Here is a 27,965-nt window from a genome sequence, read left to right as displayed (position 1 = left end):
TGTTTAATTTTGTAAGAAAACACCTGTCTTCCAAAGTGACTATATCATTTTACATTCTTGCCAGCAATGATTGAGAGTTCCTTTTTGTTCCACATCCTGGTCAGGATTTGGTGTGGTCAATTTCCCAGATTTTGGCCATTCTGTATGGTATATAGTAGTTTTAATTTTAATTTTAATTTTCCTGATGACATCTGATGTGGGACATCTTTTCATATGCTTATTAAGAGTTGTCTAATATATTTTGGTTAATAGTTCTTCATCAGATACATCTTTTGTAAATATTTTCTCCCAGGATGTGGCTTCTCTTTTTATTCTCATCAGTTCTTTCTTTAAGGCCTGACGTAGTGTATCTGAAAAATGATTGCCAATCCTAGATAATCTAGATTTTCTTCAGTATTATCTTCTAGGAGTTTTATGATTTTGTGTTTTATGTTTAGATCTGTGACTCATTTTGAGTCAAATTCTGTGGGTGAAATAAGGTCTTGGTCTGATTCTTCTTCTTTGTTGTTATGGATGTCTAATTGTTTCTGCTCCATTTGTTGTAAAGTCTATATTTCCCTATACTATTCATTTTTCCTTTTTGTCATGGAAGAGTTGATTACATTCATGTAGTTCTGTTTCTGGGCTGTCTATTCTGTTCCATTGACCTATTTGTTGTTGTTATTATTATTTGCCAATTCTACACTATCTCAATTAGTGTCAGTTTTCCAGTTCTGTTCTCTTTTAATATTGTGATGGCTATTCTGGATCCTTTGCCTGTCCATATAAACTTTAGAATCAGTTTGTTGATATCAATTAAATAACTTGCTTGGATTTTGATTGGGATGGCATTTAGTTTGTAGATCAAGTTGGGAAGAACTGATCTTAAAGGCATAGTGTCTACCAATCAATGAACATGGAATATGTCTCCATTTATATAGTTCTCTGGTTTTGTTTATCAGTTTTGTAGTTTTCTTCATGTGTCGGGTTTCTATTCTTGCGACTAAAAGGCTCAGGGGTCACTCCAGTTGAACTGGGCTAACTGGGCTGCGCAAAATAACCACACAAGAGACACAAATATCTTTTTGTTGGGGGTCGCTGTAACAGCTTGCTAGCAATGATTGAGAGACCCTTAAGGGTCCGCAGAAAAAGAGTGAGAGCAGGCGCTGAGCCCTTTTATTGAGAAGAAGCTATTCAAATGAGGCAAGGGGTCAGGTTTCAGGGGGCTGAGTCTATCTTCCTGATGTCCGCTGCCAGCAGGTTGACTGACACCTGGGTAGGCCACACTCAAGGACACAGTAAGAGAAGGGGACACACACACAAGGCACCACCATGGAAGATTCTATCCTAAACAGGGCAAGGGATTATATTACAAAGGAACAGGTGAGCATAGCTTCACCTGTGGGGCTGTAACAAGACACACCCATGCACGAGACACTGACCCTCGAACCCAAGAAGGGTCGGGAAAGCTCTGCCACATTTCTGTGACTGAGCGCCTCAGCATCCAGCCAGGAGTGTGACTCAGTCATGTGTAAGGTTGGTCTCCCACATTCATGTATGTTCTAATCTTAGAGGGAAAACTTTTGGTTTCTCATCATTAAGTTTGATGTTAGCTCTAGTTTTGTTTGCTTGGTTGGTTTTCCCCATGGTGCTGAATCTTGGACCCAGAGGCACTTTACCCCTGAGCCACATCCCCAGCCCTTTTTATCTTTTATTTTGAGACAGGGTCTCACTAAGTTTCTTAGGGCCTCCATTAATTGCTGTGGCTGGCCTTGAATGTGTGATCCTCCTGCCTCAGCCTCCGGAGTCACTGGGATTACAGGAGTTGATTGGCTTTTTGTAGAAATTTCATGTTTTGGCAAGTTCCCTTTTCTTCCTCATTTACTGAGAGTTTTTATCATGGATGGGTGGTGGATTTTGTCAAATGTTTTTCTATATTTACTGATATGATCTTCTAATTTTTCTTCTTTCACCTGTTTATGTGACAGATCATATTTATTTTTGAATATTGTATCAGCCTTGTACAACTGAGATAAATGCCATTTAGTTGTGAATGTTTCTTTTTTTTACATTGTTGAATTGCATTTGGTAATATTTTGTTGAGGATCACTATTCATGACAGATACTGGTTTATAGTTTTCTTTGCCTAGTTTGAGTATTAGGATTATGCTGGCCTCTTCTGGAAGTTATGATAGAGAATCAATGTAATTTCTTTCTTAAACATTTGGTAGAATTCACTAGTGAACCCACCTGGGCCTGGTGCTTTCTGTTTTGGAAGATAATTATTGGTTCAATTTCTTTGACCCAATATAGACCTGTTCAGATTTTCTATTTATTCTTGTATGTGTTTTGGCACATTGTCTTGCAAGGAATTAGTCCATTTATTTAGGTCCATTAACTTGTGAATACAGAATTGTTCATAGTATTCATTTATTATCCTTTTGATGTCCGTAACATCTGTTATGATGTCTCCTTTCATTTCTGAAATTAGTAATTTGTTTTCTGGTTTTTTTTTTCCCCTTACTCTGTTCAGAGACTTACAAATTTCATTTCTAAAAAAACAGTTTTTGGATTATGTTGTTTTCTGTATTGGTTTCCTGTTTTCAATTTCACTGATTTCTGCCTTCATTTTTACTATATTTTCTTCCGCTTCTTTTGGATTTCATTTAATCATCATTTTCTAATCTTATAAGGTAGAATCTCAGATAATTGATTTTAGGTCATTTTTCTTTTCTGATATATGCCTTCAATGCTGTAAATTTCCCTCTTGAGCACTGCTTTCATCATATAATACAAATATTATAAATTGTGTTTTTCATTTTCATTTAGTTAGTTCAAAATATGGTTTAATTTCTCTTGGGATTTCTTCTTTGCGCCAGATATTATTTGGAAGGGTGTTGTTTAATCTCATGTTTGGGATTTTCCAGCTGTCTTGATTTTTAGTTTAATTGTGTTATGGTATGAGAGTAGATAGTATCTGATTTCTCTCTCTTCAATTTTGTTTAAGTGTGTTTGATGGCCCAGAATATAGTGAATCTTGATGAATAGTCCCTGTGAGTTTGAGGAGAATGTGTATTTTGCTGTTGGGGGAAGTAGTTAATACATGTCCTATATCTAGTCAATTGTGGTATTGAGTTCATCTATGTCCTTATTGGTTTTTTGCCTGGGGATCTGTGCATTTCTGATAGGGCAATATTGAAGTCCCCAACTAAGATAGTAGATTCATTTGTTTCTCCCATGTAATTCTATTAATTTTTGCCCCATGTGTTTTGATGCTCTATTGTAAGACATATGTGATGCCTTCTAGATAGACTGTCCCCTTCATCATGTTATAGCCCTCTTTTATGCTTGACAACTTTCCTCTCTGGGAAGTGGGCTTTATGTGAAATTAATGTAGCTACTTCCACTTTCCTTTGGTTGCTATTAACCTGGAATATTTCTCTATCCATTTACTTTTTTTTTTTTTTTTTAAAGAGAGAGTGAGAAAGGAGAGAGAGAGAGAGAGAGAGAGAGAGAGAGAGAGAGAGAGAGAGAATTTTAATATTTATTTTTTAGTTATCGGCGGACACAACATCTTTGTTTGTATGTGGTGCTGAGGATCGAACCCGGGCCGCACGCATGCCAGGCAAGCGCGCTACCCCTTGAGCCACATCCCCAGCCCTATCCATTTACTTTTAATCTATATATGTCACACACTTTTTTCCCCTCCCTTCTTCCCATAGTGGATGAGCAGTGATGCTGGAAATCAAACCTAGGGCTTCATGCCAATAAGGCAAGCTCTCTACCCCTGAGCTACATCCCCAGCCCAGCCCCCAAGAGAGGCCAGTGTTTTTCTTTCTTTCTTTTTTTCCCCCCTCCTGTGATTGAGTCTCTCTCCCTATGTTGCCCATTCTGGTCTCCAATCCTTGGAATCCTGTCTTAGCCTCCAAGTGCTGGAACTCATGGCATATGCTACCACACTTGGCATGTCTTTATATTTAAAGTAAGTTTCTTGTAGATAGCATATAGTTGAGGCTTATAGTTTTGATCCACTCTGATAATTTTTGTAATTTAATTGGTACATTTAAATCACTGCCATCAGATTGATTACTGAGACAATTGAATTAACATCCACTATATTTATTACTGTTTTCTATTTCTACTGAATGTCCTTGTTCTTTGTTTCTGTCTTCCACTCCCCCCCCTGCATTTTGTTGCTTTAATTAGGTATTTTATATTATTTCATTTTCTCTTTTTCTAGAGTATCAGTTGTATTTCTTTTTAAAATTTTTTCATTGGTTGCCCTAGAGTTTGCAATATATATGTACAACTAATTCAAGTTCGCTTTCAAATAATACTATACTATTTCACAGGTAGTATATTTTAGAATAACAAAATAACCCTTATTCTTTCCTTTGATCCCTTATATCATATACATCTTTCATTTCACTTATATATAAGTGTACTTAATCATACATACACATCAAATACATGATTACTATTTTGAAACTGTTATCTATTAGATGAATTAGGAAAAATAAAAGCTTTCATTTCCTTCTCTGATGCTCTTTTCTTTCTTTATGTAGATTTGAGCTTTCAATAATTTTCCTATTCTTTTAATATTTATTTCAAGGCAAGTCTACTGACAACAAATTTCCTCAAGTTTTGATCAGAGTAAGTCTTTATTCTTCACTTTTGAAGGATAATTTTGCAGGGTATAGAATTATAGTTTAAAAAAATTCTTTAAAAAAAATTTTTTTTTTTAGTTGTAGTTGGACACAATACCTTTATTTATTTGTATGTAGTGCTGAGGATCGAACCCAGCACCTCACATGTGCTAGATGAGTGCCCTACTACTGAGCCATAACCACAGCCCCTAGTTTTCTTTTTCTTAAATCCCTCAGTACTTTAAATATTTCTTTCCAGTCTTTTCTCACTTTTATTGTTTCTGTGGAGAAGCTTGAGGTAATTCTTAGTTTTGCTCCTCTGCAGGTAGGCTACCCTCCTCCAAATTCTTTCAGGATTTTTTTGATATTTAGTTGCTTGAAAATGATATGCCTAGTTTGGTGTTATCCTGCTTGGTGTTTTGTGGGCTGCTTTTATTTGTGGCTTGGTGTCTCATATTAATTTGTGGAAATTCTCAGTCATTATTGTTTCAAAAGTTTCTTTCTTCATTTCTTCTTTGGTATTCCCATTAGGCATGTTATAACTTCTGTAGTCTTTCCATGATTCTGTTATTTTCCCCCTCTGGGGTTTCCAAGTTTTTGAGGTATCTACTGATATCCTCAAATTCAGAGATTATTTCCTTAGATGTGTCCAGTCTATTAATTAGTCTATCAAAGGCATTTTTCATTTCTATTATGGTGTCCTTTTGTTTTTTTAAGCAGTTTAAAAAAATACCTTATTGCCCATCTGTTCTTGCATGCTACTTTGTCTATTAGAGTACTTATCATGTTAATCAGTTGTTTTTAACTTCTCATTGTAATATTCCAATATCCCTGCCATGTCTGAGTCTAGTTTTGATAACTGTCTCTTCAAGCTATTTTTTCCTTTTTAAGGTTCTTATAATTTTTCCTTGATAGCCAAATACATTGTAAGGTGGTGGTAAGGTGTGGGTGGTGAAGTATGAAGTAGTCTTGTGATTGGGTCTTAAGTCTTTTAGTAAATTTTGTGAACTTCATATGTGCTTCTTAAATCCTTAACCCCGCTCTTCCCTCCCATAGGTAGGACAGGATGGCTAGAGAGGGTCGGAGTTGAGTATTTACCTTCTCCCACATGGAAGCCTAGAAGAGAAGCAAGAGGAGATTTTACTCTAATTAATACCAATTGTGATGACAGTGTAGACCTTCTGAAGGTGAAACTTACAAAAGCACCACCCCCATCCCAATACTTGATCTCCTAGGAGTTTATATCTTTCAGATTTGTCCACACTTCCAGCATTTGTAAATTAGAGATCTGATTTCCCTACAGCCCATGCTGGTTACCATGGAAGTTGTGACTTGTGTGTTCTGCTCATGTAAGTTGTGATTCTGTATATGTGCTTCTTGGTCTCCTAATTTGGAGGGCAGCAGTTTGGTGACTGTGCTTCTTTTATAGATCTAAGAACTGTTGATTTTCAGATTGTTTAACATTTTATTTGTTAGGGCAGAAGACTGAGACATCCAGGCTTCTTCCATACATACCAGTCTGAAAACCCCAAAGCTTCACTTGATTTGACTTTTTAAATTTTTTTGCCTCTTTTTTCCTTCTGTTGCTACCAAAAGTATTTTGTCATCTATGTTTGAGGTGACATTAGAATAGAATATGATTTCTAGTTAAACATTTTTGGGGCTTTCTAGCAGAAGTAATATATTTTAAGGTAACATGAATTTAACATTCAAAGAGTATATTTAAAATTTTGACTTTTTCCTATATTGATTTTTATACTTCTTAATGATCATATTCTGTTCTCCCCCACCCCAAACAACCACAAAAATAGTTCTATTAGTTCAAAGATAAGTGCTGTTTTAGTCAGCTTTTTTGCTGCTATGACCAAAAGACCTGATAAAATCAACATAGAGGAGGGAAAGTTTATTTTGGGGGTTGTTTCAGAGGTTTCATTCCATAGATGGCCAACGCTAGTCCTCAGGGATCAAGGTAAGGAAGGACATCATGGCAGAATTGTGGAAAGCAGCTAGAAACATTATACCAGGAAGCATAGAAAGACAGCTCTGCGGAATAAGGACAAAATATGTACCCTTCAAAGACATGCCCCCAACTATTCACCTCCTCTAGCCACACCTAACTGCCTACAGTACAACTCAGTTAATCCCTATCAGTGGATCTGCACTGATTAAGTTAAGGCTTTCGTAGCCCAATCATTTCACTTCTAAACTTTCTTGTATTGTCTCACACATGAACTTTTGGGACACACCTTATATCTAAATTGCAGGTGTTAACTTCTGATTCATAGGTTGGAAATTACTTGCCATAAGTTGGTTTTAGTCATTTAGTCACTTAACCGTTTTTTGAAATAACTTGTAGATTTATTTAAAAACATTTGAGTTGCCAAATTTGGTTATAGCTTCTTGGCACAAAAAAAAATTGCTTTATTTTGTAATTAGTTTTCATTTTACAAGCTCCATCTTTTACGCATACTGACTTTACACCAAGATTAGGAAAATGAGAATTACATGTCCGCAACTAATAACTTATCTATAGTGTTCAACTGTGCAAGCATGGATTTTGGACTGGAGCTGGGACCTCTTTAACTATTTTACTGTTTACACTAAGAAAAACTTAGTATTATTGTTAAGAGACAGTCATAGATCATATTCTCTATTGCCATTAACATTTGTCTATAAATAAGAAAAACTAATGATAACTGGCCCCATTAAATTTTTACTAGAACTTTAAATATTTACACTATACTATTAAAAAGTGACAATGTCTTTAGATTTTGATACTAACCCCTAATGATGGTAATTGGAGATTTGGAGGATACTTTTTAAAAAAAACTTAACACTTTACTAGGCATTATTAAGTACAATGTCCTTGGTGACCCCATGGTCTTTCTAATTGGGAAGACATAAGCAAATGAAATAACTGGTAAGCAAGAATTATATAAATAAGCATTATGTTTCTTACAGGGTCAAGCAGTACAGTACATAGACAGAATCAGAGATGTAGACGACTTCTCCTCCTCCTCCTCCTTTTTTTAAAAATTCCGGCCTAGAGAACCGTTGGATCAGCTATTGTGGAATTAAGTCCCTGGACTACCCAGGTACAACATAAAATATTAGAAAGGCAGATATTAAATGAAAATTTAAAAGCGTATAGACATTGTCCTTGTTCATCTGGCAAAATGAATATATTTCTTTCTCTATCACTGCTTATCATTGGATATGTTTATTTTTAGAATAAAAATAGGTAATTCATTGTTGATATCTTCCAGGCATTTTATTAAATATTTATGATATAGTGTTACACAAAATCAGACAGGATCCCACTTTACTAACTTATTATACTTAACATAAGCATTAAAAAAAATAACAAGTAGAAAGCAGAGTGGTTGTCTGGATTGATTTCAGAAGGTCATGAGGAAAGTTTTAAAGTGATAGAAATACTCTATTTCTTTCCCTTTTTTGGGGGGAGGTGGAGTACTGTGGTTGAACCCAGGGGCCTTTTATGTACCCTTCAAAGACATGCCCCTAACTATTCACCTCCTCTAGGCACACCCTATCTGCCTACAGTACAACTCAGTTAATCCCTACATATTCAGCTTTTATTTTTATTTTGAGACATGGTCTTGCTAAGTTACTGAGGACCTTGCTGAATTGATGAAGCTGGCCTGGAACCTAGCGATCCTCCTGCCTCAGCCTCCAGAGTCATTAGGATCATAGGTATCTGCCACTGTGCTTAGCTCTGTTTCTTAATTAGGTGGATACATGGGTGCATACCTTTGTCAGAACATTTGTATTGTACATTTAAAATGGATACATTTGGGCCAGCATTGTGGCTCAGTGGTAGAGTGCTTGCCTAGCATGCCTGAGGCCCTGAGTTCATCCCTGTAACCACATAAAAATAAACAAATAAAATAAAGGTATTGTGTCCATCTTAAACAAACAAAAATAAAATGGATACATTTTATCATGTAAGTTGTCATTCAATAAAGTTGTTAAATGTAGAATTGTAATTCTGGTAAGAATCTTACATGGTCTGACAACATATAATGGGAAGAATTGACACGGGCAAGGCAAGACATGATAATGAGTAGAAGTTAATTAATTAAGAGTGGAGTTGGTGTCAAGGAGATAGTATAAAAGACAATAGTATGTGCCTAGGTCCTGAAGTTGGAAAGTCCTTGACAAATTAAAGAATACTGAAAGAGGTTTTGTGTGGAAGGCAGAAAATAATACAAAGGTAGGGCGAAACCATGCGGGTCTTTGTTAAGTACTGAGTCATATCCTATGCACTGTGGAAAGCAGTTGACTTTTTTTTTTTTAATAATTTTTTAGTTGTAGATGGACACAATTACCTTTATTTATTTTTATGTGGTGCTGAGGATCGAACCCAGTGCCTCACACACGCAAGGCACATGCTGTACCACTGAGCCACAACCCCAGCCCAGCAGTTGACATTCTTTAATTGGTGGTGAGGTGAGTGATGAGGAGGCTACTGAAATTGGTTATGGAACTAGTCTGGCTATTTTGTATTGAGAATGAATCTGAGGAGCTAGGGTAGATTCAGCAAGACTTTAGTGAGGATATTATTCCAAGAGGCCAGGATCTGTAATAGGGTGGTGGTGATGGGGAGAGGGAAAATTGAGGGTGTATTTAGGAAGAAAACAAATGACAGAACTTGGTAATGGACTAAAAGTGGAATATGGGAGGTTTGTCAGGAAGACTACTAGGTTTATGGTGTAGGTGTTAGGGTGGGTGGATGGTAGTGGTTTCATTTACAGAGGTAGGTAGCTGCGCTGGGGAAATACCAGGTTTTTAAAAGAGTGGTAGGGGAAAGAAGAGTGCACTGGTTTTGGACATTTTGAACCAATTTACATAAAAAAGAAATCTTTAACATTGAGTATAGCAGTGTAGCTTATTTATTCAGCTAGCATTTACTGAGCCCTTAGTGCAGTACGGTGCTATGTGTTGTAGAGGGTAACAGAACTTCAAAAGTACAAAATAATAATTGGATGTTTTGGAATTTAATAGAGGCCTGGGAGAAGTAACCACAGAGAAAAGCAGAGCAGAAAGGAGATTGCCTTTCAGATCATTTATGTCCCTGATTTCCTGAATTTTGGGTGTTTCTCTGACGAGGTCGTCTAAGCCCAAACTTTAGATGTTTTTAATTTTAAGTTATGCCATCTGGATCTTTGAAGAATCTTCACAAGACACCTACGTTCCTTATGGAACCATGGCACAACAGCAGGCCCATGGAAGCCTCATCGATTAATAAAATTAAACAGGCATCCCGAGCTTTTGTTTATTGATACACAGTAGTATGCTTCTCTCCCGCCTTCCTCCACCCCCACGCGACACAAACAAACTTTCAGGAAGCAAAATCCTTATCAAGATGAAACTTCTGGGTCCAGGCTCCATAGTTACCTATAGCTGCCAAAATGCTGAGGTAAGTGTAGGTGAAGCATTTTTACCGCTGTGACCTGATCCTTCCTCACCACCCAATGGGGCGCCCCGCGGCCGAATCTCTGAAGCCAACCTGGGTCCCCGTGAGCGACAACTGTCTTGCCGGGTGCCGCGGTGTATTTCTCAGGCGGCGCCCAGGCTACGTCGGGAGACAGCAGCCGCTTGCCCTCCCGCCAGGACTGACTCGCTCCTGCCTCTCCACGCCGAAACTGGCCCAACCGCCAATCGTCAGCTGCTCGCCTCCCCTCCAGCAGGTGACCCATGGCCAATCGCCAGGGGTCTCTTTGCCAGGAGCCGGCAGGGCCAGCCAATCGGGGCGGTCCCTAGGCCGCGGCGCGGGCGGGGCGGAGGGACGCGGTGTCCCGGGGGACGGGCTGAACCTCTGGCTGGGCCGTCTGCGCCGCCGCCCGGGTATCTGATCGAGGGAGTAGAAGAGGGGTGCGCAGGAGCAGCCCCCGCTCCCGCCCCAGGAGGCACCGAGGGCGGGGGCCTCAGCGAATGGCTTTCTTGCTGGCCGCTTGCGGAGTGAGTAGACCCCGAGGGTCTGGGAGAGGGGCTGGTCCCCACCCCTGAGTCCCCGGGGTCCCTGCTGCCTGCCCTGGCAAAGGCCGGAGGCGCCAGTGTCGTGCTTCCCCAGCCTCCTTCTCGCCGCCCTTTGGGGTGAGTAGGACGACGTGGCTGCCCAGGCCCCTCTTCCTGGGGAGTTCTCACTTCCTCAACAGTGATGGGTAGAAGAAAGGTTGTTGGCCTCCAAACCCCGCTTAGGAGGGAATCGCTTTCCTTTTTTTTTTTTTTTTTAATCATTTTTGTGGAACTCGTTTTTCTTTTAGAAAGCTGACTCAGAGTGTAATTTTAAACATAAAAGTTAAAAACTTTTTTTATCCCCCCATGGAAAGCTTAAATTTGACCACTTGTCCACTAATAGGATCTCCAGTTGCAAACCAAATTACTTTTTGATGTTTTGCTTTAAACACTGTGCTCTTGCTTGACCCAGTATTTTTGTGTATAATTATGGGTGCTATTTTTTGTATGTGTATGTGGTGGGAAGTGGTTTGTGCTTTTTGGGTATCTGTTGCAAATATATTGAAAACTTTGGTATAGTTTTATGGGGTTCACTTAACAACTTGGAAGGGTAGATTTTAGGTTCTCAGCCTGCCTTAGTGAAATTTGCTTATAATTAATAGACTGGGAAGCAGTTTTGAATCGTGTCCTTTTTTTCTTGGCATTTATATTGTATATTTAACAAGTATTTTTATCTTGAGAGATTGAACAAGATAAATTCTTGCTAATTTGAAGTAAGTTTTTCCTAAAATATTTTTTTAGATGTAGTTGGACATAATATCTTTATTTATTTTTATGTGGTGCTGAGAATGGAACCCAGTGCCTCACACGTGTGGGGCGGGGGCTCTACCAATGAGCTACAGCCTCAGCCCAAACTAACTTTTGGTTTTGTTTGTTGATCAAACTGTTTAACTTTTTAGATGTGTTAAGGAAATTAAAGACAAATCAAGTAATTATTTACTAGCATCTCATTGGTGAACCTGGAAGGTATTTTTTTTTCCATAGTTTTAAGAGTTTTTGCAGTGAATTTTAAAGTTGGAAATTCTCAATTAATTGGAATCTTCTCACAAGACATTGCTTATATTAAACTGAGTAAGTAAGAAAGCTCTTTAACGATTAGTATCAGCATCTCTGATTTACTTTTACTTAGAAAAAATAAATTTTAATACTTTTATTTTTGGTGTAATGCAGGCCAAGAGACTGCTTCAATAAAAATGCCACATTTCCTTTCCTAATCCTGGAAATTGTTAAGGATACTTTTGTTTGTATGTATATGGGGAGGAAGATGGTTTTATACATCACTAAAAATTCAGATTTTTAGTCTGGGTGCTTAAGTGAACAACAAGAAAGATAAGAAGTTTTGTTTCCAAAAGTGTCCTGAGTTTGATTTGTACAGGAATGACGTACTTGAAATGCCCTTTAGTATTATCAGAGGCTGCAAAGATCATTGGTCACATCCATTTGGTATTTCCAAAGTTCTAGGTGATATGCAGGGTTTTTTTTTTTTTTTTTTTTTTTTAATATGAAGAGATTGTGTTCAGTAGTAATTTAACCACTCAGCCATTCCCAGTTGATTTGAAGATCAGCAGGGAATTTAGTTGAGTGCAAATTTGGTCCATCTATGAAAGAGCATTGTGATATTACCTGATTGAAAAATCATGCAGTTGTCTGGCTTACAGGCTGTTGATTGAGAGAGAGGATGATGACAAGAAAACAATTTATAATCATGCTTTTATTCTACAAAGCAAATACTAAGATGTCCCCTATATGTTGAGTTTGTTAATATCTAAACATTGTAGACAAATAATTGATATTTATGCCAATGATTTTGATATAAAGGAAACATTTATATGATTACTATAATGTACTTATTAAAATTTTGTAAAGTTTTCAGTAAAAGTTTAAAACAAAGATTGTTAGGCTTGAAAAAATAGTTCTTAGATTGAAGATATATTAAGCAAATAGTCCCGTTTAAATATTTTGATGAATTGTGAAGTTCTACCTCGCAGAGATAATAGTTATTTAAAATCATTTTCCATCTTTGTTTTCTGTGGCCAGTCATCAGGTTCTGTTTGCCTTGCTAATGTCTTTTTTTCCTAGATGATAAAGCTTTAATTTTCCTTCATCATCTCTCACCTAGACTTCTGGAAAAATCTTCTGACCAGTCTTTGACTGTACTTTCCCCACTCATCCTTTTTAATAAAAAACAAACCTGACTGAATTGCTGCCAGGCTTAAAAATATTTTGATTTCCTGTTGTTAAAGTCTAGCTGTTTCACATATCCTTGGAGGCCCTTCACAAACTGTTCCCAATTTTTCTCTCTTGATTCTGTTTTTCACACAGCCTTGTTAGTTTACCTGGTTGTATCTCAGGTAGTAGGCCATCAGGTCTTGCTCAACATATGGGCATCTGTACTGTCTTCCTTCAGAATGAGAGTACTCTTGTCTTTTCAGTGGCTACTACAGTATTTTGTTCATGTTCCTGTATTACAACTTTCACTAAGTTGTATTGTAATTTTGTTTTGCTCATGTGTCTGATTTTTGCATTAGGCCAGAGATCAAAAGTTCTTATTCATCTTTGTATCCCCAGGGCCTTTGGCCCTAATCAAGTGCTTGGTTTGCTGGAATAGAAAGGTGTGATGATACTGTTCCTCACCTGTCATAAGGGTCACAGCTGAAACCCCTATAACAGAAGACAGATTTTAAGAAAAAAGCTTAACAGATGTGTTTATTTAAAAGTTTTACATGTTAAGAGGGCCTTCACAGTGAATACCTAAAGACCCAGGGAAAACTTTATGTTTAGGTGAAGAATAGACAGCTGTGTAGAATGTGGTTGAACAAAAAGGTGTATGACTAATGTAATAAATTGAATGAGGGAAACTCAGCAAAGGCCTGTGTAGTCATTATCATTCTCTGCCTCAGTATAACATTCCTTTATCCTGGGTAATGGGGAAGGACCCCTTTCAAAATGAAGGTCAAATAAGGTAGGTCAGAAGTGTCTACACATAAAGGTGTGGGTATATTTCTAGGTATTATAGCTGGCTTTGGGAGAGAGTTCTAGTTTCTCTGGCCTACCTTGTGAAAGAAAGAATAGCAGGAAAAAAAGAAAAAAAAGCCAGGAGAAGTTTAGAGATGTTTCTGAGATCCTTGCAGTGTTCTTCAGTTGAAAGAGCCATATTTTGGGGTATTTTTTTTGTTGTTGTTGTTCCAACAATACATAGTAGGTGTTTTAACACATGCTTATTATGCGATTAAAATATGAGAAATAATAATATTGTGAATATGCAAACTTTTAACTCAGTTGTACTGGCTTAGTTTTTCCTTGTGAAATAGAGTCTCCCAGGTCACTAAAGTTCTTGGTTACCAGCAGACAGGAAAGGCAAGGGACTGAAGTAGGTTTTAGAAACATGTTATAAATGGTGGGCAGATTCTGAACACCCCTAACCTCCAAATATGTCCTCTAATATAGTTGAAATAATGCTAAGAGCAATGCTTGCATAGTTTGGTCCCGATGCACTGATTTTATCTCAGGAAAAAGCTTGCTAAGTTGTAAGAGAATTCAGGGCAGTTACTTGGAAGGCATAGACATAATAGTCATTCAACAAATATTTGTGTCATGAATGAATGGTAAGGTCCATCTGGTACCTGCATGCATGTGCTTAAGAGACAGTGTGCACACTTCCTACATTAAAGTTAACTTATTTCTGGAGGCACCTTTTAGAACTTGGCTTCATTACTATATTGATTGAGGAACTTATTTTGTTTTTTCTAAAATGTGCCACTTCAACCGAGTTATTCTGCTTACCCCCATTGTTTCTTTGCATTCTCTGTATTCCTGAGAATGTTTTTAAAATCTGATTGCTTTAGTCTTTCTCCCTTGGTGTCTAGGTTACACTAAATGGTAGTTGGCTTGAGTTTTAACATTTTTTATCATACCAAAGAGGATGTGGTTGCAACTTACAAGTTCTTACTATCTTTATTTAAATTAAAATAATTTTTCAAAGATGAATAAGTAGACCCTAGAGGTATTTACTCTCTGGGTGAATAAGGTTGTTTACCTGGAGATACTCCTTTCACAGAATCCTAAAAGTGGAAGAAATTCAGAATTCAGTCTCTGTTTTTTTTCCCTTCCCCTCCCTCCCCCCTCCCTCCTCCTCCCCCCTCCCCCTCCCCCCTCCCTCCCTCCCTCCCTCCCTCCCTCCCCCCCCCCCTCTTTCTGTCTTTCTGTCTGTCTTTCTAATAGTAGAAGTAGGAGTTTCTGAGAAGCCAAATGATTTGTTCAAGAGTCACACAGGAAGACCCTTACTTTCTAGGACTTAAGCTTAGATGATGCTTGCTTTGTTATTATATCTAGAAAGTGTCAAGGTGCTGCTCTGGTGGATCTGCATGCGTTGTTTCTTAAACCCCAGTACTTTCTCCAGTTCGGCTACTAATTTGGATTTCCTTCTAAGTCAGCATCCAGATCTGAAAAATACCATCTTATATGTCTCTAAAAGAATATTATTCTTCATTTGGTCTTTTTAAAAAATATTTTCTTAGTTATACGTGGGCACAATACCTTTATTTTGTTTGTTTATTTTTATGTGGTGCTGAGGATCGAACCCAGTGCTTCACATATGCAAGGCGAGTGCTCCACCACTGAGCCACATGCCAGCCCTGGTCTTGTGGTTTTTAACCTCTCTTTGAGTTTATACTAGCCCTTCAGTCTGGGAGTATATCTTTTCTGGTTATTCTCCACTTTCTTACAGATTCATTTTCTGCTTTTTGTTCTATGCTCCAGGAGCCTGAACTTTACAGCCTGTATCACCTGGTGTCCTTTGTCCTTAGGCTTCTGTTTGGGTTTAGTCAATGGGAGGCAGCAACAGAAGAAGGAAGGTTAAAAGAAAGAGAACCTTTGGAGTATTTATTGCCACTGCCCCTTCCCTGCTTTGATGCAGTTTTAGCATTGACTGTCCTACAGCTGCAGTATACACTGAGTAGCTCCTCCTGTGATTGGCCCATGATAACATTATTCCTTGCTACTTCAGAATAGGAGTAGTAAAGGTTTCCTGCTGCTCCCTTATTCCTGGGGCTTCAGCATCCCTTGTTTCCTTAGCCCTGCAATCACTTCTACAGTCACTTTATTAAAGAAATGTTCAAATACTTTATCTGATAATGCTGTTTTCTGCCATGGCCCACTGCTGTAATATTTCTTCCCCATTTCTGTCCAAATCCTGCACTGTTAAATGCCACCTCTCAGAAATCTTTCTTATTCTTTAAACTTTCTCCTTTAAATCTTCTAGTGCCTTTCTTTTATCATTTATTTTACCTTGCTCAAATCAGTTATTTGTAGACAGATGTTTATGTCTTCTAATAGATTGAAACTCTTTTAAGACAAGATCACTGTCTGCTTCACCTTGGCATTCCCAACATGGCCAACATAGAGCCATAGTCATAGGAGATGCCCAATGAGAAAGTAACTATTGTAACACTGAATTCTATACCCAGAGTAGTATGTATAAAAATGTGCTCCTAAGATTTGGCCAGAGAGAATGAGCTTTTAGAGGGATGAGATGATTGTCATTGCCTGATCGTCCTCCTCATTGTACTGCAATTTATTTCCATATTTTTTCTCTAATCTTTCTTTTTTTTTTCTTTAAAAATTTTGTTAGCCATAAAAAATTCAACATTCATACTTGTAATGTAGTAAATCTTTTTGTAATAACTAAGTGTGTGATTTGTGATTTTTATCATGAATATTCTGGTTTATAATCTGCGAGAACTTATAGTTCTTGGATACTTTTTTATGTTTAAATAGTAATACGGGTTGAGGATGTAGGTCAGTAGTAGAGCACTTGCCTATTGTGTGAGTGTTTGGGTTCAATCACCAGCACCACACAAAAGCAAAAACAAAAACCTGTCAGGCACATTGCAATTCATTCTTGTCCTGTTTCAGATCATCTTGATAGGTTTCTGACAATAATTGAACTGAATGAGGGAAATTTTGTATACACTTTTAATAACTATCAAAAATGTGCCTGTGTTTTCATGCAACATTCATTGGCAGCTAAAAATCAGATATATAAAAAACAACTTTGACATATGTAATTTTAAGGAATAAGGTGCCAGAACACTTGTAGAACCACCTGTTCTTTTCAGTTCAGGATTGTTTTTGTTTTGTTTGTGTGAAATATAAGCATTGTTTTAGTCTGACTCCTTTGTTATGTTAGCTCTCCTCTGGCATTAATTTGTCAATTTGTTATATTTGCTGTAAAGAAACCCAGTTTTGTTAGATAAATCAGGTTTTGTTTTGGAAAACAATCAAATTTCCAACAAGTATTATGCTATGAGAATTCTGCAGTTATTTCAAAACTCAAACTAACTACTAAAATTCTCAGTTTAAAGATTTACATGTTTAATTTTTCCTAGTTATACATAGACTAGATTTCCTGGAAACTTTCCTAAAACATTTATATTTGGTAGATGGTTAAAAATAGACTTTCTAAAGTCTTTTAATGGCTGTTAATCTGAGGTTGGGGAAGGGAAGAATGTTTTTTTTTTTTTTTTTTTTTTTTAATTCCATACTAGTAAGCTACTGAATTTAATTTAGATACTAGAATGACATAAGAAAGATTTTGCAAGTAGCCAGATCAACTAAAGTGTCTCAGAAGAAATGCTTTGGTTGATTGCCAAATATCACATGGTCAAAACAGTACTTTGTTAGGTGATGTGATGTAGTAGATGTTTTTGTTCTTCCTGAGATTGCTTTCTTGAATGTTGAGTCATGCTCATGTTGTTGGCAGGAAGGGTGTGGGAAAAAAAGTTAGGTATTATGCTTTGTTTTACTGGCCATTTTTCTTCTCACCATTTCATTTATTTCAGTATAGTGGTGATTGCTAAGTTTTAAGTACTTTTTATTGCCTTGTGCTTTACCTTTAAATGATGTTACAGCTGGGGCTATGGCAGGTCGCTTGCCTGGCACACCTGAATTTTTTTATACTACATTTTATATTACATACTTGGAAATACTGACATACTGTCAGTATTGCCACATTTATTTCTTTAACATATTTTGAAAATGTGTACTTAGAAAAAAACTAAACATGAATATATATAGTAGAAACAAAGAGTCTCTCTTAAATGCTCCCAGTCCTCAATCCCACTGCTCTGGAGTAACAGCATTTTATGTTTTGGTTCATGTTTTATTTCAGTATGTGGTGTGTGTGTGTGTGTGTGTGTGTGTGTGTGTGTGTGTAAATAACCTTTTAAAAATGCATCTTCTAGTATAACAAATAGCTTTTTAAAAATGCAGCTTTAATATTACTTGTGTCTCTAATGTTATGTAAGCACCCATTATCAATAGAAGTCTGGTATTTTTTTTTTAATTTCTGTAGTTTGCTTTCTGCATTCAGACACTGTAAATTCATATTTAAAGATTTTTTTCTTTAAAGGTAATTTGCTGTACCTGAATACTCAGAATCTTAATGCTTTTCATGATATTTATATATTGAAAATGCCAGTTACATTCTTATGACAGAGGGTAACCAGGTACTTTATTGTCTAAATGGGGACACTTTTGAGAGTGAAGGAGGCTGCTAATAATAATTTTGCCTAGATAGCAGCCATAAAGACTGTCCTATGCAAACATGTATATGGTTATCCTATTTATAGACTTTAGGGTTTTTTTTTTTTTTTTTTTTAGTTGCTTTTTATACTGCTTTGTTGAAATAAATTGGGAGAATCTTAAAAAAAAAAAAAAAAAAAAAGCTGCCAGTGATTTCAATAGAGGAAAATGCTACAAATCTCAGACTTTTGTTGTCCAGTTGCTTGAGTAACCAAATCACTTTATGGAGTCAATGCTGTTTTTTGTTTCACAAGTCCAAGGGTTATGTAAGAGTTTAGCAATAGGTGAAGGGTTCTTAAAGAGTAAGAGTTGTGCTAAGACTTGGTGTGATGATTGAAATTCATGAATTTTAGCTAGTGTCTGTACCTGATTTCTGTTTGGCAGAGCACCCTATTTCTGTCACATTTATAAGAGCAATTCAGATTTGTTAGTAGACAAAAACAACTACCTATAAACTGTTTTCTTTGTAAATTTAAAGCAAAAAGCAATTCTAGTTTTTCAGAGATGATAATCTTAAGGAAAAAATAGGCTTTCTTTATAGTGTTTGACTCTTGATTTTCAAGGTAATAATTTCAGGTAAAATAACCAGTACTTTTCTGTATCTCATATTGGATTTTTTTTCTCATCTGATTTCTAGACTGCATTCATTTCATCACTTGTTTTGTCTGTTGCTCATACCTTATCTTATTACTGTCATTATCTACTATCTTCAGAGTTCATCAACTTAATGTTTCATTTCCTATTTAAGGAGACGATAAATACAATTTAACTTCGTGCTTTTATCCTTTTCTTGATTGTGTATCTCTGAAAAATTGCACGTGGTTTATAGTATTATCTGATTTTTTTTTTTTTTTAAGTTCAGTATCCTTTGTGACTTCTATATGTTAAGCAGTGTGTGGAGTTTGGGATTATAATGGTGAATCCGGGTTATCTGAGACTCCAAATTATAAAGGGAAGTAGAATACCTACTATTGTATTACTTTACACATATTTTCCCCATTTCGTCTGCCTAGAAACCACAAATGGTTTTTGTTATTATATTATCTTATTCTGGAGAAAATGGAGAAAGAAAAAGTGACTTGGCTAGAGCACACAGATAATTTATTAGGAAGTTGCAGATTCAGCGTGCAAAACTAGATCAAACCTTAAAGCTTGTGCACATTTTTATTTTTTATTTTTTTAAATGTATATTATTTCGTTGTAGTTAGACACAGTACCTTTGCTTCATTCATCTATTTTCATGTGGTGCTGAGGATCGAACTCAGGGCCTCGTAAGTACTAGGCGAGCACTCTACCACTGAACCACAACCCCAGCCCTTGTGCTCATTTTTAATACCTTAAACTCCTTGAGGCAATTTTCAAGTTATGTTTTTGTACCCTTATGTTATAAGAACTCTTTTCAAATTTCATTGATTTAATAGAAAAGTGTAATGTATTTGAAGCCAGAGGACTAGGTTAGAATCCCTGTTTTTTTTTTTTTTTAAATCCAGCTGGAAGATTTGAATAATAAGCAATATCTGTCTACTATGTTGTGATGATGAAAGAAGAAAATGTAAAGTGTCTTAGCAAGATACCTAATACTATAAAAAATTTTAATAGGTATCCATGGTGAATCCATGGTGTTAGACTGCTTACTCAAACTATGGGGGGGAAAACCTCACTTTTTAGGCATTCTTGGGAAACCCAGCAATTTTTGGTAAGGTACCTAGAGCTACCGTGTTGATAATAGAGAATTTAATTTGAAGCCTTGGATTGTCAGTACACTGACTTAATGGAAAGTACTTCTCTGAAGGTACTTTGGAGAATATAGTTTAATACTAGGCTCAATTTTATGGACATTTTAAAATTGATAATCTTTATTCCAAATGAACTGATAGTTGAGTATTAATCTTTAGGATTAAAATTGGGTAGAAATTTTTTTCCCTCAGAATTTCTGTTATCTTTAATTCCTATTTTTCCTTTAGCTGAAGTGGATAAATCTTAGGGATAAATAGGTATTATAAATGTTTCAAAATGTCCAGTTATCCAGGGAAATCAGAGATTAGCAAGCCTCACTTAAAATTGTGATCTTGTTAATATTTCTGATTTTTTAACATACTTTTTTCATCATTAAACCAACTTTTAAGACATCTGATAGGGAGACAACATGATTTTATTTCTTTAAAAATTTAATTTGCTAACTTAAATTTCAAAGGCACAGAAAAGCCAATGAATTTGGCATAATGTTTTGTTTTTTAACTTGTTACTTGCTGCTTATGTACCTGTTTTTCCTCTGTATAGTTACAGATTTTCTCTTATTTTTCCTTTACTTGATTATTGATTCAGACTCACAGTATGGTAACTTTCTATTCTCTCTTTTCCTTACCTTTATGGAAGATCAGTACTACACTTGCTTTTTTCCAGTCTTCTGGTATCTCTCCAGTTCTTGAATTTTCAAAAATAATTGTAAGTGATTCAATTGTAAGTATATCCTATACTTCTTTCATTAGATGAAAGCTTATTTGTGATGCATGTCATCTCAAATTGCTAATTGTTAACAGAAACTTTCCAAATAACTTATATTTTAATCAAAATGGCATTCTTGTAAAGTTATCATTAATTATAAGGTATGTTTTTTACTAATTTCAAGAAATCATCTACTTTTATTCATATCCATGTCATTTATTTTTTACTGAGGTTGTTTTCTTTTGTATTTTATCTTTGTTGAATTTTTAAGCTGTTTTTTTTTTCTTTTACAGTTCTACTGACAGCTTACCCTGTTTTCTTGTTAGTCTAAAGTTTTTTGAGACTTACAGTATTTTTCTTCCTCTTTTTACAACATATTTTTATTATATATGTTTTTTTGTCCTGTGATTAAGAGAAAGTACTGCAGATAGAGTACTTAGTTCTTTTAAGTTTTCACTGAGAAGTAAGATTTGATGTGAAAATTCTCACCTGTTAAAATTTTATCTATCTATTTATTTATTGGTACTGGGGATTGAACCCAGGGGCACTTTACCACTGAGATAGTTTATTTTTTGAGGTGGGTCTTGCTAAGTTGCTAAAGACAGGCTTTGAACTTCCCACCCTCCTACCTGTCTTAGCTCCCAAATAGCTGGGATTACAGGGGTGCACCATGGTGGCTTGCTTGTGAAATTCTTTAAACAATATTATTTTTTTTTTTTTTTTTTTTTTTTTTTTTTTTTTTTTTTTTTTTTTTTTTTTTTTTTTTTTTTTTTTTTTTTTTTTTTTTATTTTTTTTTTTTTGTGTCATTTCTCTTCCTCTATTAACAGGAATTACTTAAAAAGCTTTAACTGCCTGTCTCAAAAGTTGTCTCCTGTGAAGTTTTACTTAAGGGAATATCTCTCCAAAGCAGCTTTGCATGTACTTCAGGCAGTTTTAAGGACTTCCCTTGCAGTACTCTCTCTCTCTCTCTCTCTTTTTTTTTAAGTATACATTTTAAATAGTGTTTAGTGTCCCAGCTAAAGTAATTTATCAGGAATTGATTTAATTTTTACTGATTTGTTAGCTTTTAAGTCCTTTCTGAGAAAAGCGGTTCCTGTAGATTGGGCTTGATGTATGTTTCTCTCTTTTCTCTCTGTATGTTAAACTGGATGTGTAGATCATGACTGATAAAGAATTATCTGTTATTCACCATGACTATGTATTTATTTTAGTTTTCTTTAATTTTTAAATTTTTTTAATATTTATTTTTTAGTTGTAATTGGACACAATATCTTTATTTTATTTACTTATTTTTATGTGGTGCTGAGGATCGAACCCAGGGCCTCACACATGCCTTACACATGCTAGATGAGCGCTGTACTGCTGAGCCACAATCCCAGCCCCTTAGTTTTCTTTATTAGCAAAGAACTCTTGAAAGCTAGAGACTATTTTGCTTTTAGTATATTAACCCATAAGTTGGTTTTTTTTCTTTATATATATTTCTAATTTTATGATTAGATTGAAATTTAATTTCTATGGAGATTTTTCTGTCTCAATTTACTTACAGTTTAAACTGTAAGTAAATCCCTACAGAAATTGTCACTTTATAGGCTATGACACAAATTAGGGAGCAATAACCTCTTTGGTCCTGATTGCCAACAATTTAACATAATCACTTCAGTTAACTGCTGAAGAACATGGATAGAGGAGAAAACAAGGGAGGGAACAGAGAAAGGAAAAGAGAATCAGAACAGAAAGGCAAAGAAACTAGGGGAAGACTGGTATTGTGATTGACAGTTGCCAGATGCTGCAGCCAGGCTGTGTGTGTTCATTTAACACTGCAACAGTGAGCTAGCACTGGAGGATGCAGTGATGACTGAATGGTACATACCTGCCCTTCATATAATCTTTTAGAGAAATCAACCATTAAGTGTAACCAAAAAACATGACCAGAATATTAGATTGTATATCTGTTGTCAGACTACTTGATCTCAAGAAGTGTGCAGTCCTTCCCTGTTCTCATTTCTTTTAAGGGGAAGACAGAACACCCTCAGTGTGATAAAGGATTGTATTAGTCCTGTTTAAAAATAAAACTCCATTGAAAAGGATTATTATGATTAAATGCAGTGCCTCAGTATTCTAAATGTTGAATGGAAAGAGGAACAGATAATTCAAGATAATTTTTATGAAATAGTCTCTATCAAGAGATATTCAAATGAAGACTAGAGACTCAAAGACATTATAAAAGTAACTTCTGTGAATGGGAAGTTAGAGTAGGTGACAGATAATGAAACTTGTGATACTTTTTTTCTAGTACATTCTTATTAAACAGTTTAATTAGTATAATTTTTTTGATAAATTTGTATATGTTATCAATTGTAGAAGAGTTAAAAGGATTTTCTTTTTGAGTACATGCAGAATTTATGGATTACCATGCAAAAGAGGTTAGGCCAATTCTGATAACTATCATTATGAAACTTTCCATTGTACATTACCTGAAGAAAAATGATTTGGTGAGTAGATCTTTGAATATTGGATATTGAAAAGCATGGAGATTATTCTTAAGGTAAAGGAAAGTTTCGGAAGACTATTTAGATTCAGGATTGAGAGGAGAGATGAGTGAGGTTTATATATGATTCTAGCAACATCAAATTTTTAAAGAATTAATTATAGGATTCAGATTGAGGTAATGTAAATTTGTTTCTTTTTATTTCCTGGAAGATTTTTAATCTAATAGTGATTTGTTCAATAGAATATGTTAATCAGACTTTTATAGTGGTAATTCTAAATGGTTTCAAAAGGGAGTCTTAAAGCTTATATTTCCCCTCTCACATAGATGCCTCACCTTTTCACTTATGAATATGTTGTTGATCTTTTAAAATATTTAGCAAGAATGATGTATTTAGCTGATTTTAGTTAAATCATTGATAATTATAATATTCTGTGAAAAACAGAACAAAACAAAAGCCAGGCCAAGCATTCCTTGTAATTTTTCTGTAGCATAATAACAGGGAAAGAAATAGCTCCCTTCTACTATAATATCCATGAAATGTTATATGTTTATCCTTCCTTTTCTTCATCTTTATTATACTTGACAAATCAAATGTTTCTAATAGAAAGTTCTTTAGATTATCTTTTTAAAAAATGAAGATCTTTAACCAAATTTTTAAAATATATCTAGATTGTATGTACATTGTTTGTTATGATTTTTTTTTGTTCTTAAAATTCTTTTTTCATATATAATATCACATATATACTGGTTCAAGCAGGTTTTTTTTTTTTTTACATATATGTGAAAAAACGAGTAGGCAGATTTATTACCTTTGAATTTTGAAAAACAAAAGAATTACAAGTTGTTTTTTTTTCCCTATCACATTCTTAACAGGACTTAGTAAAATTCTAAGTTTTGGCTCAGAATCCGAATTTTAGATTGAGAATAACAACAATAGCAAGAGTAATAATTGATGGTGTTGGCTGTCATTGTCTTTGGTATATGTAATAGCTGCCGCACTAATAATAGGAGGAGGAGGTAGAAAGAAGACAGAAGGTTAGATAGAGAGCCATGGTGCCTTTTTAGGGCCTGAGCCAAAATTAGAAACTAGGTTTGCCAACCCACTGTCCTTTCCATAAGACCCAACCATCTCAATTTGTTTCGAGATAATGGCTGTGAAATGCTTTACTACTATTAATAGAAGCGTTATATGTGCAAAGATGAAGTATTGCTGTAATATAAACTTTAACCTCAGTTTACTATACTGTGGGAAATGTGAAAATGAGCTCATTTAGAATCAATTTTTTTGATTGGAAGGGAAGATAAGAAAAGGTCAACTTTGAGATAGGTATGCTGAGCTGTTCCTCCTATATTCACCCATTTAGTATACGGAGTTATGTAGTTGGGATAGGACTCTTTATTTTTTTTCGGGGGGGTTACTGGGGATTGAACTCAGAAGGTGCTCTACCACTGAACTATGGGAGATACTACAACTCCAGTCCTTTTTTTTTTTAATTTTAATTTTAATTTTAAAATTTTTGAGACAAGGGCTGGGGTTGGCTCAACAGTAGAGTGCTCGTCTAGCACATGCAAGGCGCTGGGTTCAATCCTTAGCACCACATAAAAATAAAGGCATTGTGTCCAACTACAACTAAAAAAATATTTAAAAAATTTTTTTGAGACAGGGTCTCATTAAGTTGCTGAGTGTCTCGCTAAGTTGCTGGGGCTGACTTGGAACTTGTGATCCTTCTGCCTTAGCCCTCAAGTCCCTAGGGCTTGTGGGGTGTGCCTCCAAGCCTGGCTTGGGTTAGGATTCTGGCAGTAATATTTCCTTATCCTATTCCCCTGCTTAACTATGTGACAACTGGGCATGCATATTTGGTAAGCTGATAATGTTTTCTCCAGCTGTTTTGTTCTATATACCTAGGATTGATGTGTTTTTCAGGCAGAACTGATTAAGAACCTTTGAGTGAAGTTAAAACATAGAAATTCATGTTCTCCTGGAATTTAAAGTTTATGTGACAAAAAGTAGAACATACCATGGCTGAATTTTTAAACGGAGAAATAAGTGGGTCCTCTAAATAAGTAAACATTTACACCATGTCCAGAGTGTAGTGTTCGTGCCAAGGGTGAAAGTAAGTAGGGAACTTAATTAGGAGAGAAGTTTTTGTCACTTTCATTTAGAAAGGGGCATGTTAGAAGAAGTGAGGATTTTAAGGTTCTTTATAAAATTTTAATAGAATAACTTTAAAAAAGGAATTTTTAGTTGTAAATAGACATAATACCTATATTTTATTTATTTTTGTGTGGTGCTGAGGATGGAACCCAGTGCCTCACAAGTGCTAGGCAAGTGCTGTACCACAGAGCTATAGTCCCAGCCCCTAAGGTTCTTTTTTAAATAAGGGAGATACAGAGCTGATGGAGAATGTTAAGGAATGGGAGAACTAAACAGTGAGAATATGAAGTTAAGATTAAGGGAATAGAGGAATGTACTGAAAAACAACAAAAAAATGGGTAAATAGTATTCTAGGTAGTTTTTATGTATCTTTAGCTAAGTCACTGTTGTTCTTGTGGTGAATGAGAGCCAATTATGGGTTGTTGGGGTTAAAAAAAGTTGATTCTAAAGAGCAGGTTAAATCCTCATTTGGCCATTTGCACATGTAATTGGTGAGACTAGCACTTGAAGCTGAGAGGAAAGTTGATGTGTCATTATTTTTGGAGAATTTAGAAAACAAATATTTCTGTAAAAGTACTGTTTCTTTTTAAAAAACAAAATGTTTTCATTTATGAAGGTTGAAATGTTTTTTTTATTAAACATTGCTTGGGTACTGCTAGATTTATTGCAAATTTTATTTTTCTCTAGGGTTTGGATTCAGGATTTGTTCCTAGTGTCCAAGACTTTGACAAGAAACTAACAGAGGCAGATGCTTACCTACAAATCTTGATAGAACAACTAAAGGTATGACATAAGTTTATATATTGAATTGATATAAAGACATAATGTTACTGAATCTGATTTTGAGAAAAAATTCTTTCTTCCTATAAATTTATAGTCCTCATATGGTTCTTCAGCAGTTTTAAAGCTGACTTATTTATATCTAATCTAATTATATTGGTAAAGAGCATATTTACATAATGTGCTTTTTGGTCATTAAAGAAAAGGTAAATATCTAGATGTAATTTGAAGAAAATAAGACTTGGCTTATTTTACATTCATATTCTGTTTAAAATTTCTATGAAACTGGTAAGGTTTAGTGGCTCAGTCTCTAAGATCTTTTTTTTTTTTTAATTTTAGGGAAAAGTGTAGGCGAGACAGTTTAGATATCTATCTCTTATCATTGCAGAGTAAATTATCTTATTTATTTATTTATTTGTTTATTTAGAAAATTCAGATCTAGGTTTGATATTGTCTTCCTGGGTATTCCCTACACCCATCTTCATTTCCCAGTAGATACAAATAAGATAAATAATTAAACTGGAATTTAGGGGAATATTGGTCTCCAAGTAATTGGAAGTTTAATTACACTGCTTGAAAAGATTAAAAGCAATGTTCCACTATTTACAAAATTATTTTAATTTCTACTTTAAAATGAATTAAAAGCAGAGGTCTTAGGAAGAAAGGGAGTGTTGATAAACTTGGGAGACAAAGCAGACTTGATATTTTAAGTTCTTAAGAGTGGTGTGCTTTCTTTGTAATTCTACCTGAATGATTGACTTTTACTGTTTGCAGTCAATCACATGATGGAACATAACTTAATACAATGCCAAAAATATATGCTGTATTGAAAATGCACATAAATCATCTATAATATGTTTAAGAATTTTTGCTTCTGTGTTTAGGAAGTGTACACAGTGCAGTAAAGTGAATTGATGTTATAACCTGTTTTTTAAATTCTTAATCCTGTAGCTTTTTGATGACAAGCTTCAAAACTGTAAAGATGATGAACAGAGAAAGGTAATCACCGTGATTTTGACTTAAAAAAGCCTTTTGGAAAAATAACAGATACACCAATCAGTATTTTGACTATTATGATAGTATTATTGACTTATTGTAATAGTACTGTCAGTGAACCTTATGGGAATTTTCTAGTGAGTTTTTGTTATGGTTTTGTAATTAAAAGATTACAAAATTTAATATTATTCCTGTTTTGTAAGTTCTCTCATATATAATGTGTTGAAGGTGGAAAGTATATTTTATTAGATATACATATGGTCACTTCAGATACAAATAAATAAATGGGCAAGAATTGTCAGAACAAACAACTGACATATAAGGAAACATGCTTTAATTATAGTTCTACTGTTCTTCCCATCCTTGGATTTCTGATGTCTACTTTGTAGTTTGCATATTGTTTTCTCTTTTTTGGGGGGGTGGGGAGTGTGCTAGGGATTGAACTCAGGGTGCACCTAACCACTGAGCTACATCCCCACCCCCATTTTGTATTTTATTTAGAGACAGGGTCTCACTCAGTTGCTTAGCACCTTACTTTTGCTGAGGCTGGCTTTGAACTCACGATCCTCCTGCGAACTCGGGATTCTCCTGCCTTGGCCCCCCTACTACTGAAATTATAGGCATGTGCCACTGCCCCCAGGTTGTTTTCTCTTTTCTAAATTAGTATTTTCCCTCTCCTGGCAACATTGTTGTTATTATTTTCCCTTTTTTTGACTGTAGCCTTGCATTTGGCCCTTTAAGACTTGTTAATAGTAGTGACTCAGGTTCTAATTCACCTACCATTGATTCTAAATTTCGTCAGTCCAGTCCACTGTCATTTTTTAAACAGTTTTGGAAAGCATAAGATGATTC

General features: G+C 35.4%; 1 protein-coding gene across 6 annotated transcripts in view; it reads left to right on the top strand.

Annotated features, from left to right (window-relative positions):
- The window catches only part of Osbpl9 (oxysterol binding protein like 9), a 136,299-nt gene that overhangs the window by 71,394 nt on the left and 36,940 nt on the right, over positions 1–27,965 (top strand). For 3 of the 6 annotated variants that reach the window (XM_076860429.2, XM_076860430.1, XM_077109923.1), the window contains exons 5-6: positions 26,025–26,120; positions 27,069–27,116. In XM_076860429.2, the coding sequence (XP_076716544.1) occupies positions 26,025–26,120; positions 27,069–27,116 (144 nt within the window). Of the gene's footprint in view, positions 1–10,447; positions 10,608–20,621; positions 20,691–26,024; positions 26,121–27,068; positions 27,117–27,965 lie in introns of those variants that run through there. The other 3 variants (XM_076860424.1, XM_077109922.1, XM_077109924.1) reach the window with 2 other exon arrangements.

Source organism: Callospermophilus lateralis, chromosome 7 (genome assembly GCF_048772815.1).
Source record: "Callospermophilus lateralis isolate mCalLat2 chromosome 7, mCalLat2.hap1, whole genome shotgun sequence".
In the NCBI taxonomy this organism is placed as follows: domain Eukaryota; kingdom Metazoa; phylum Chordata; class Mammalia; order Rodentia; family Sciuridae; genus Callospermophilus; species Callospermophilus lateralis.
Note: the sequence above shows the minus strand (reverse complement) of the source record. Positions and strands in the feature narration are given on the sequence as shown.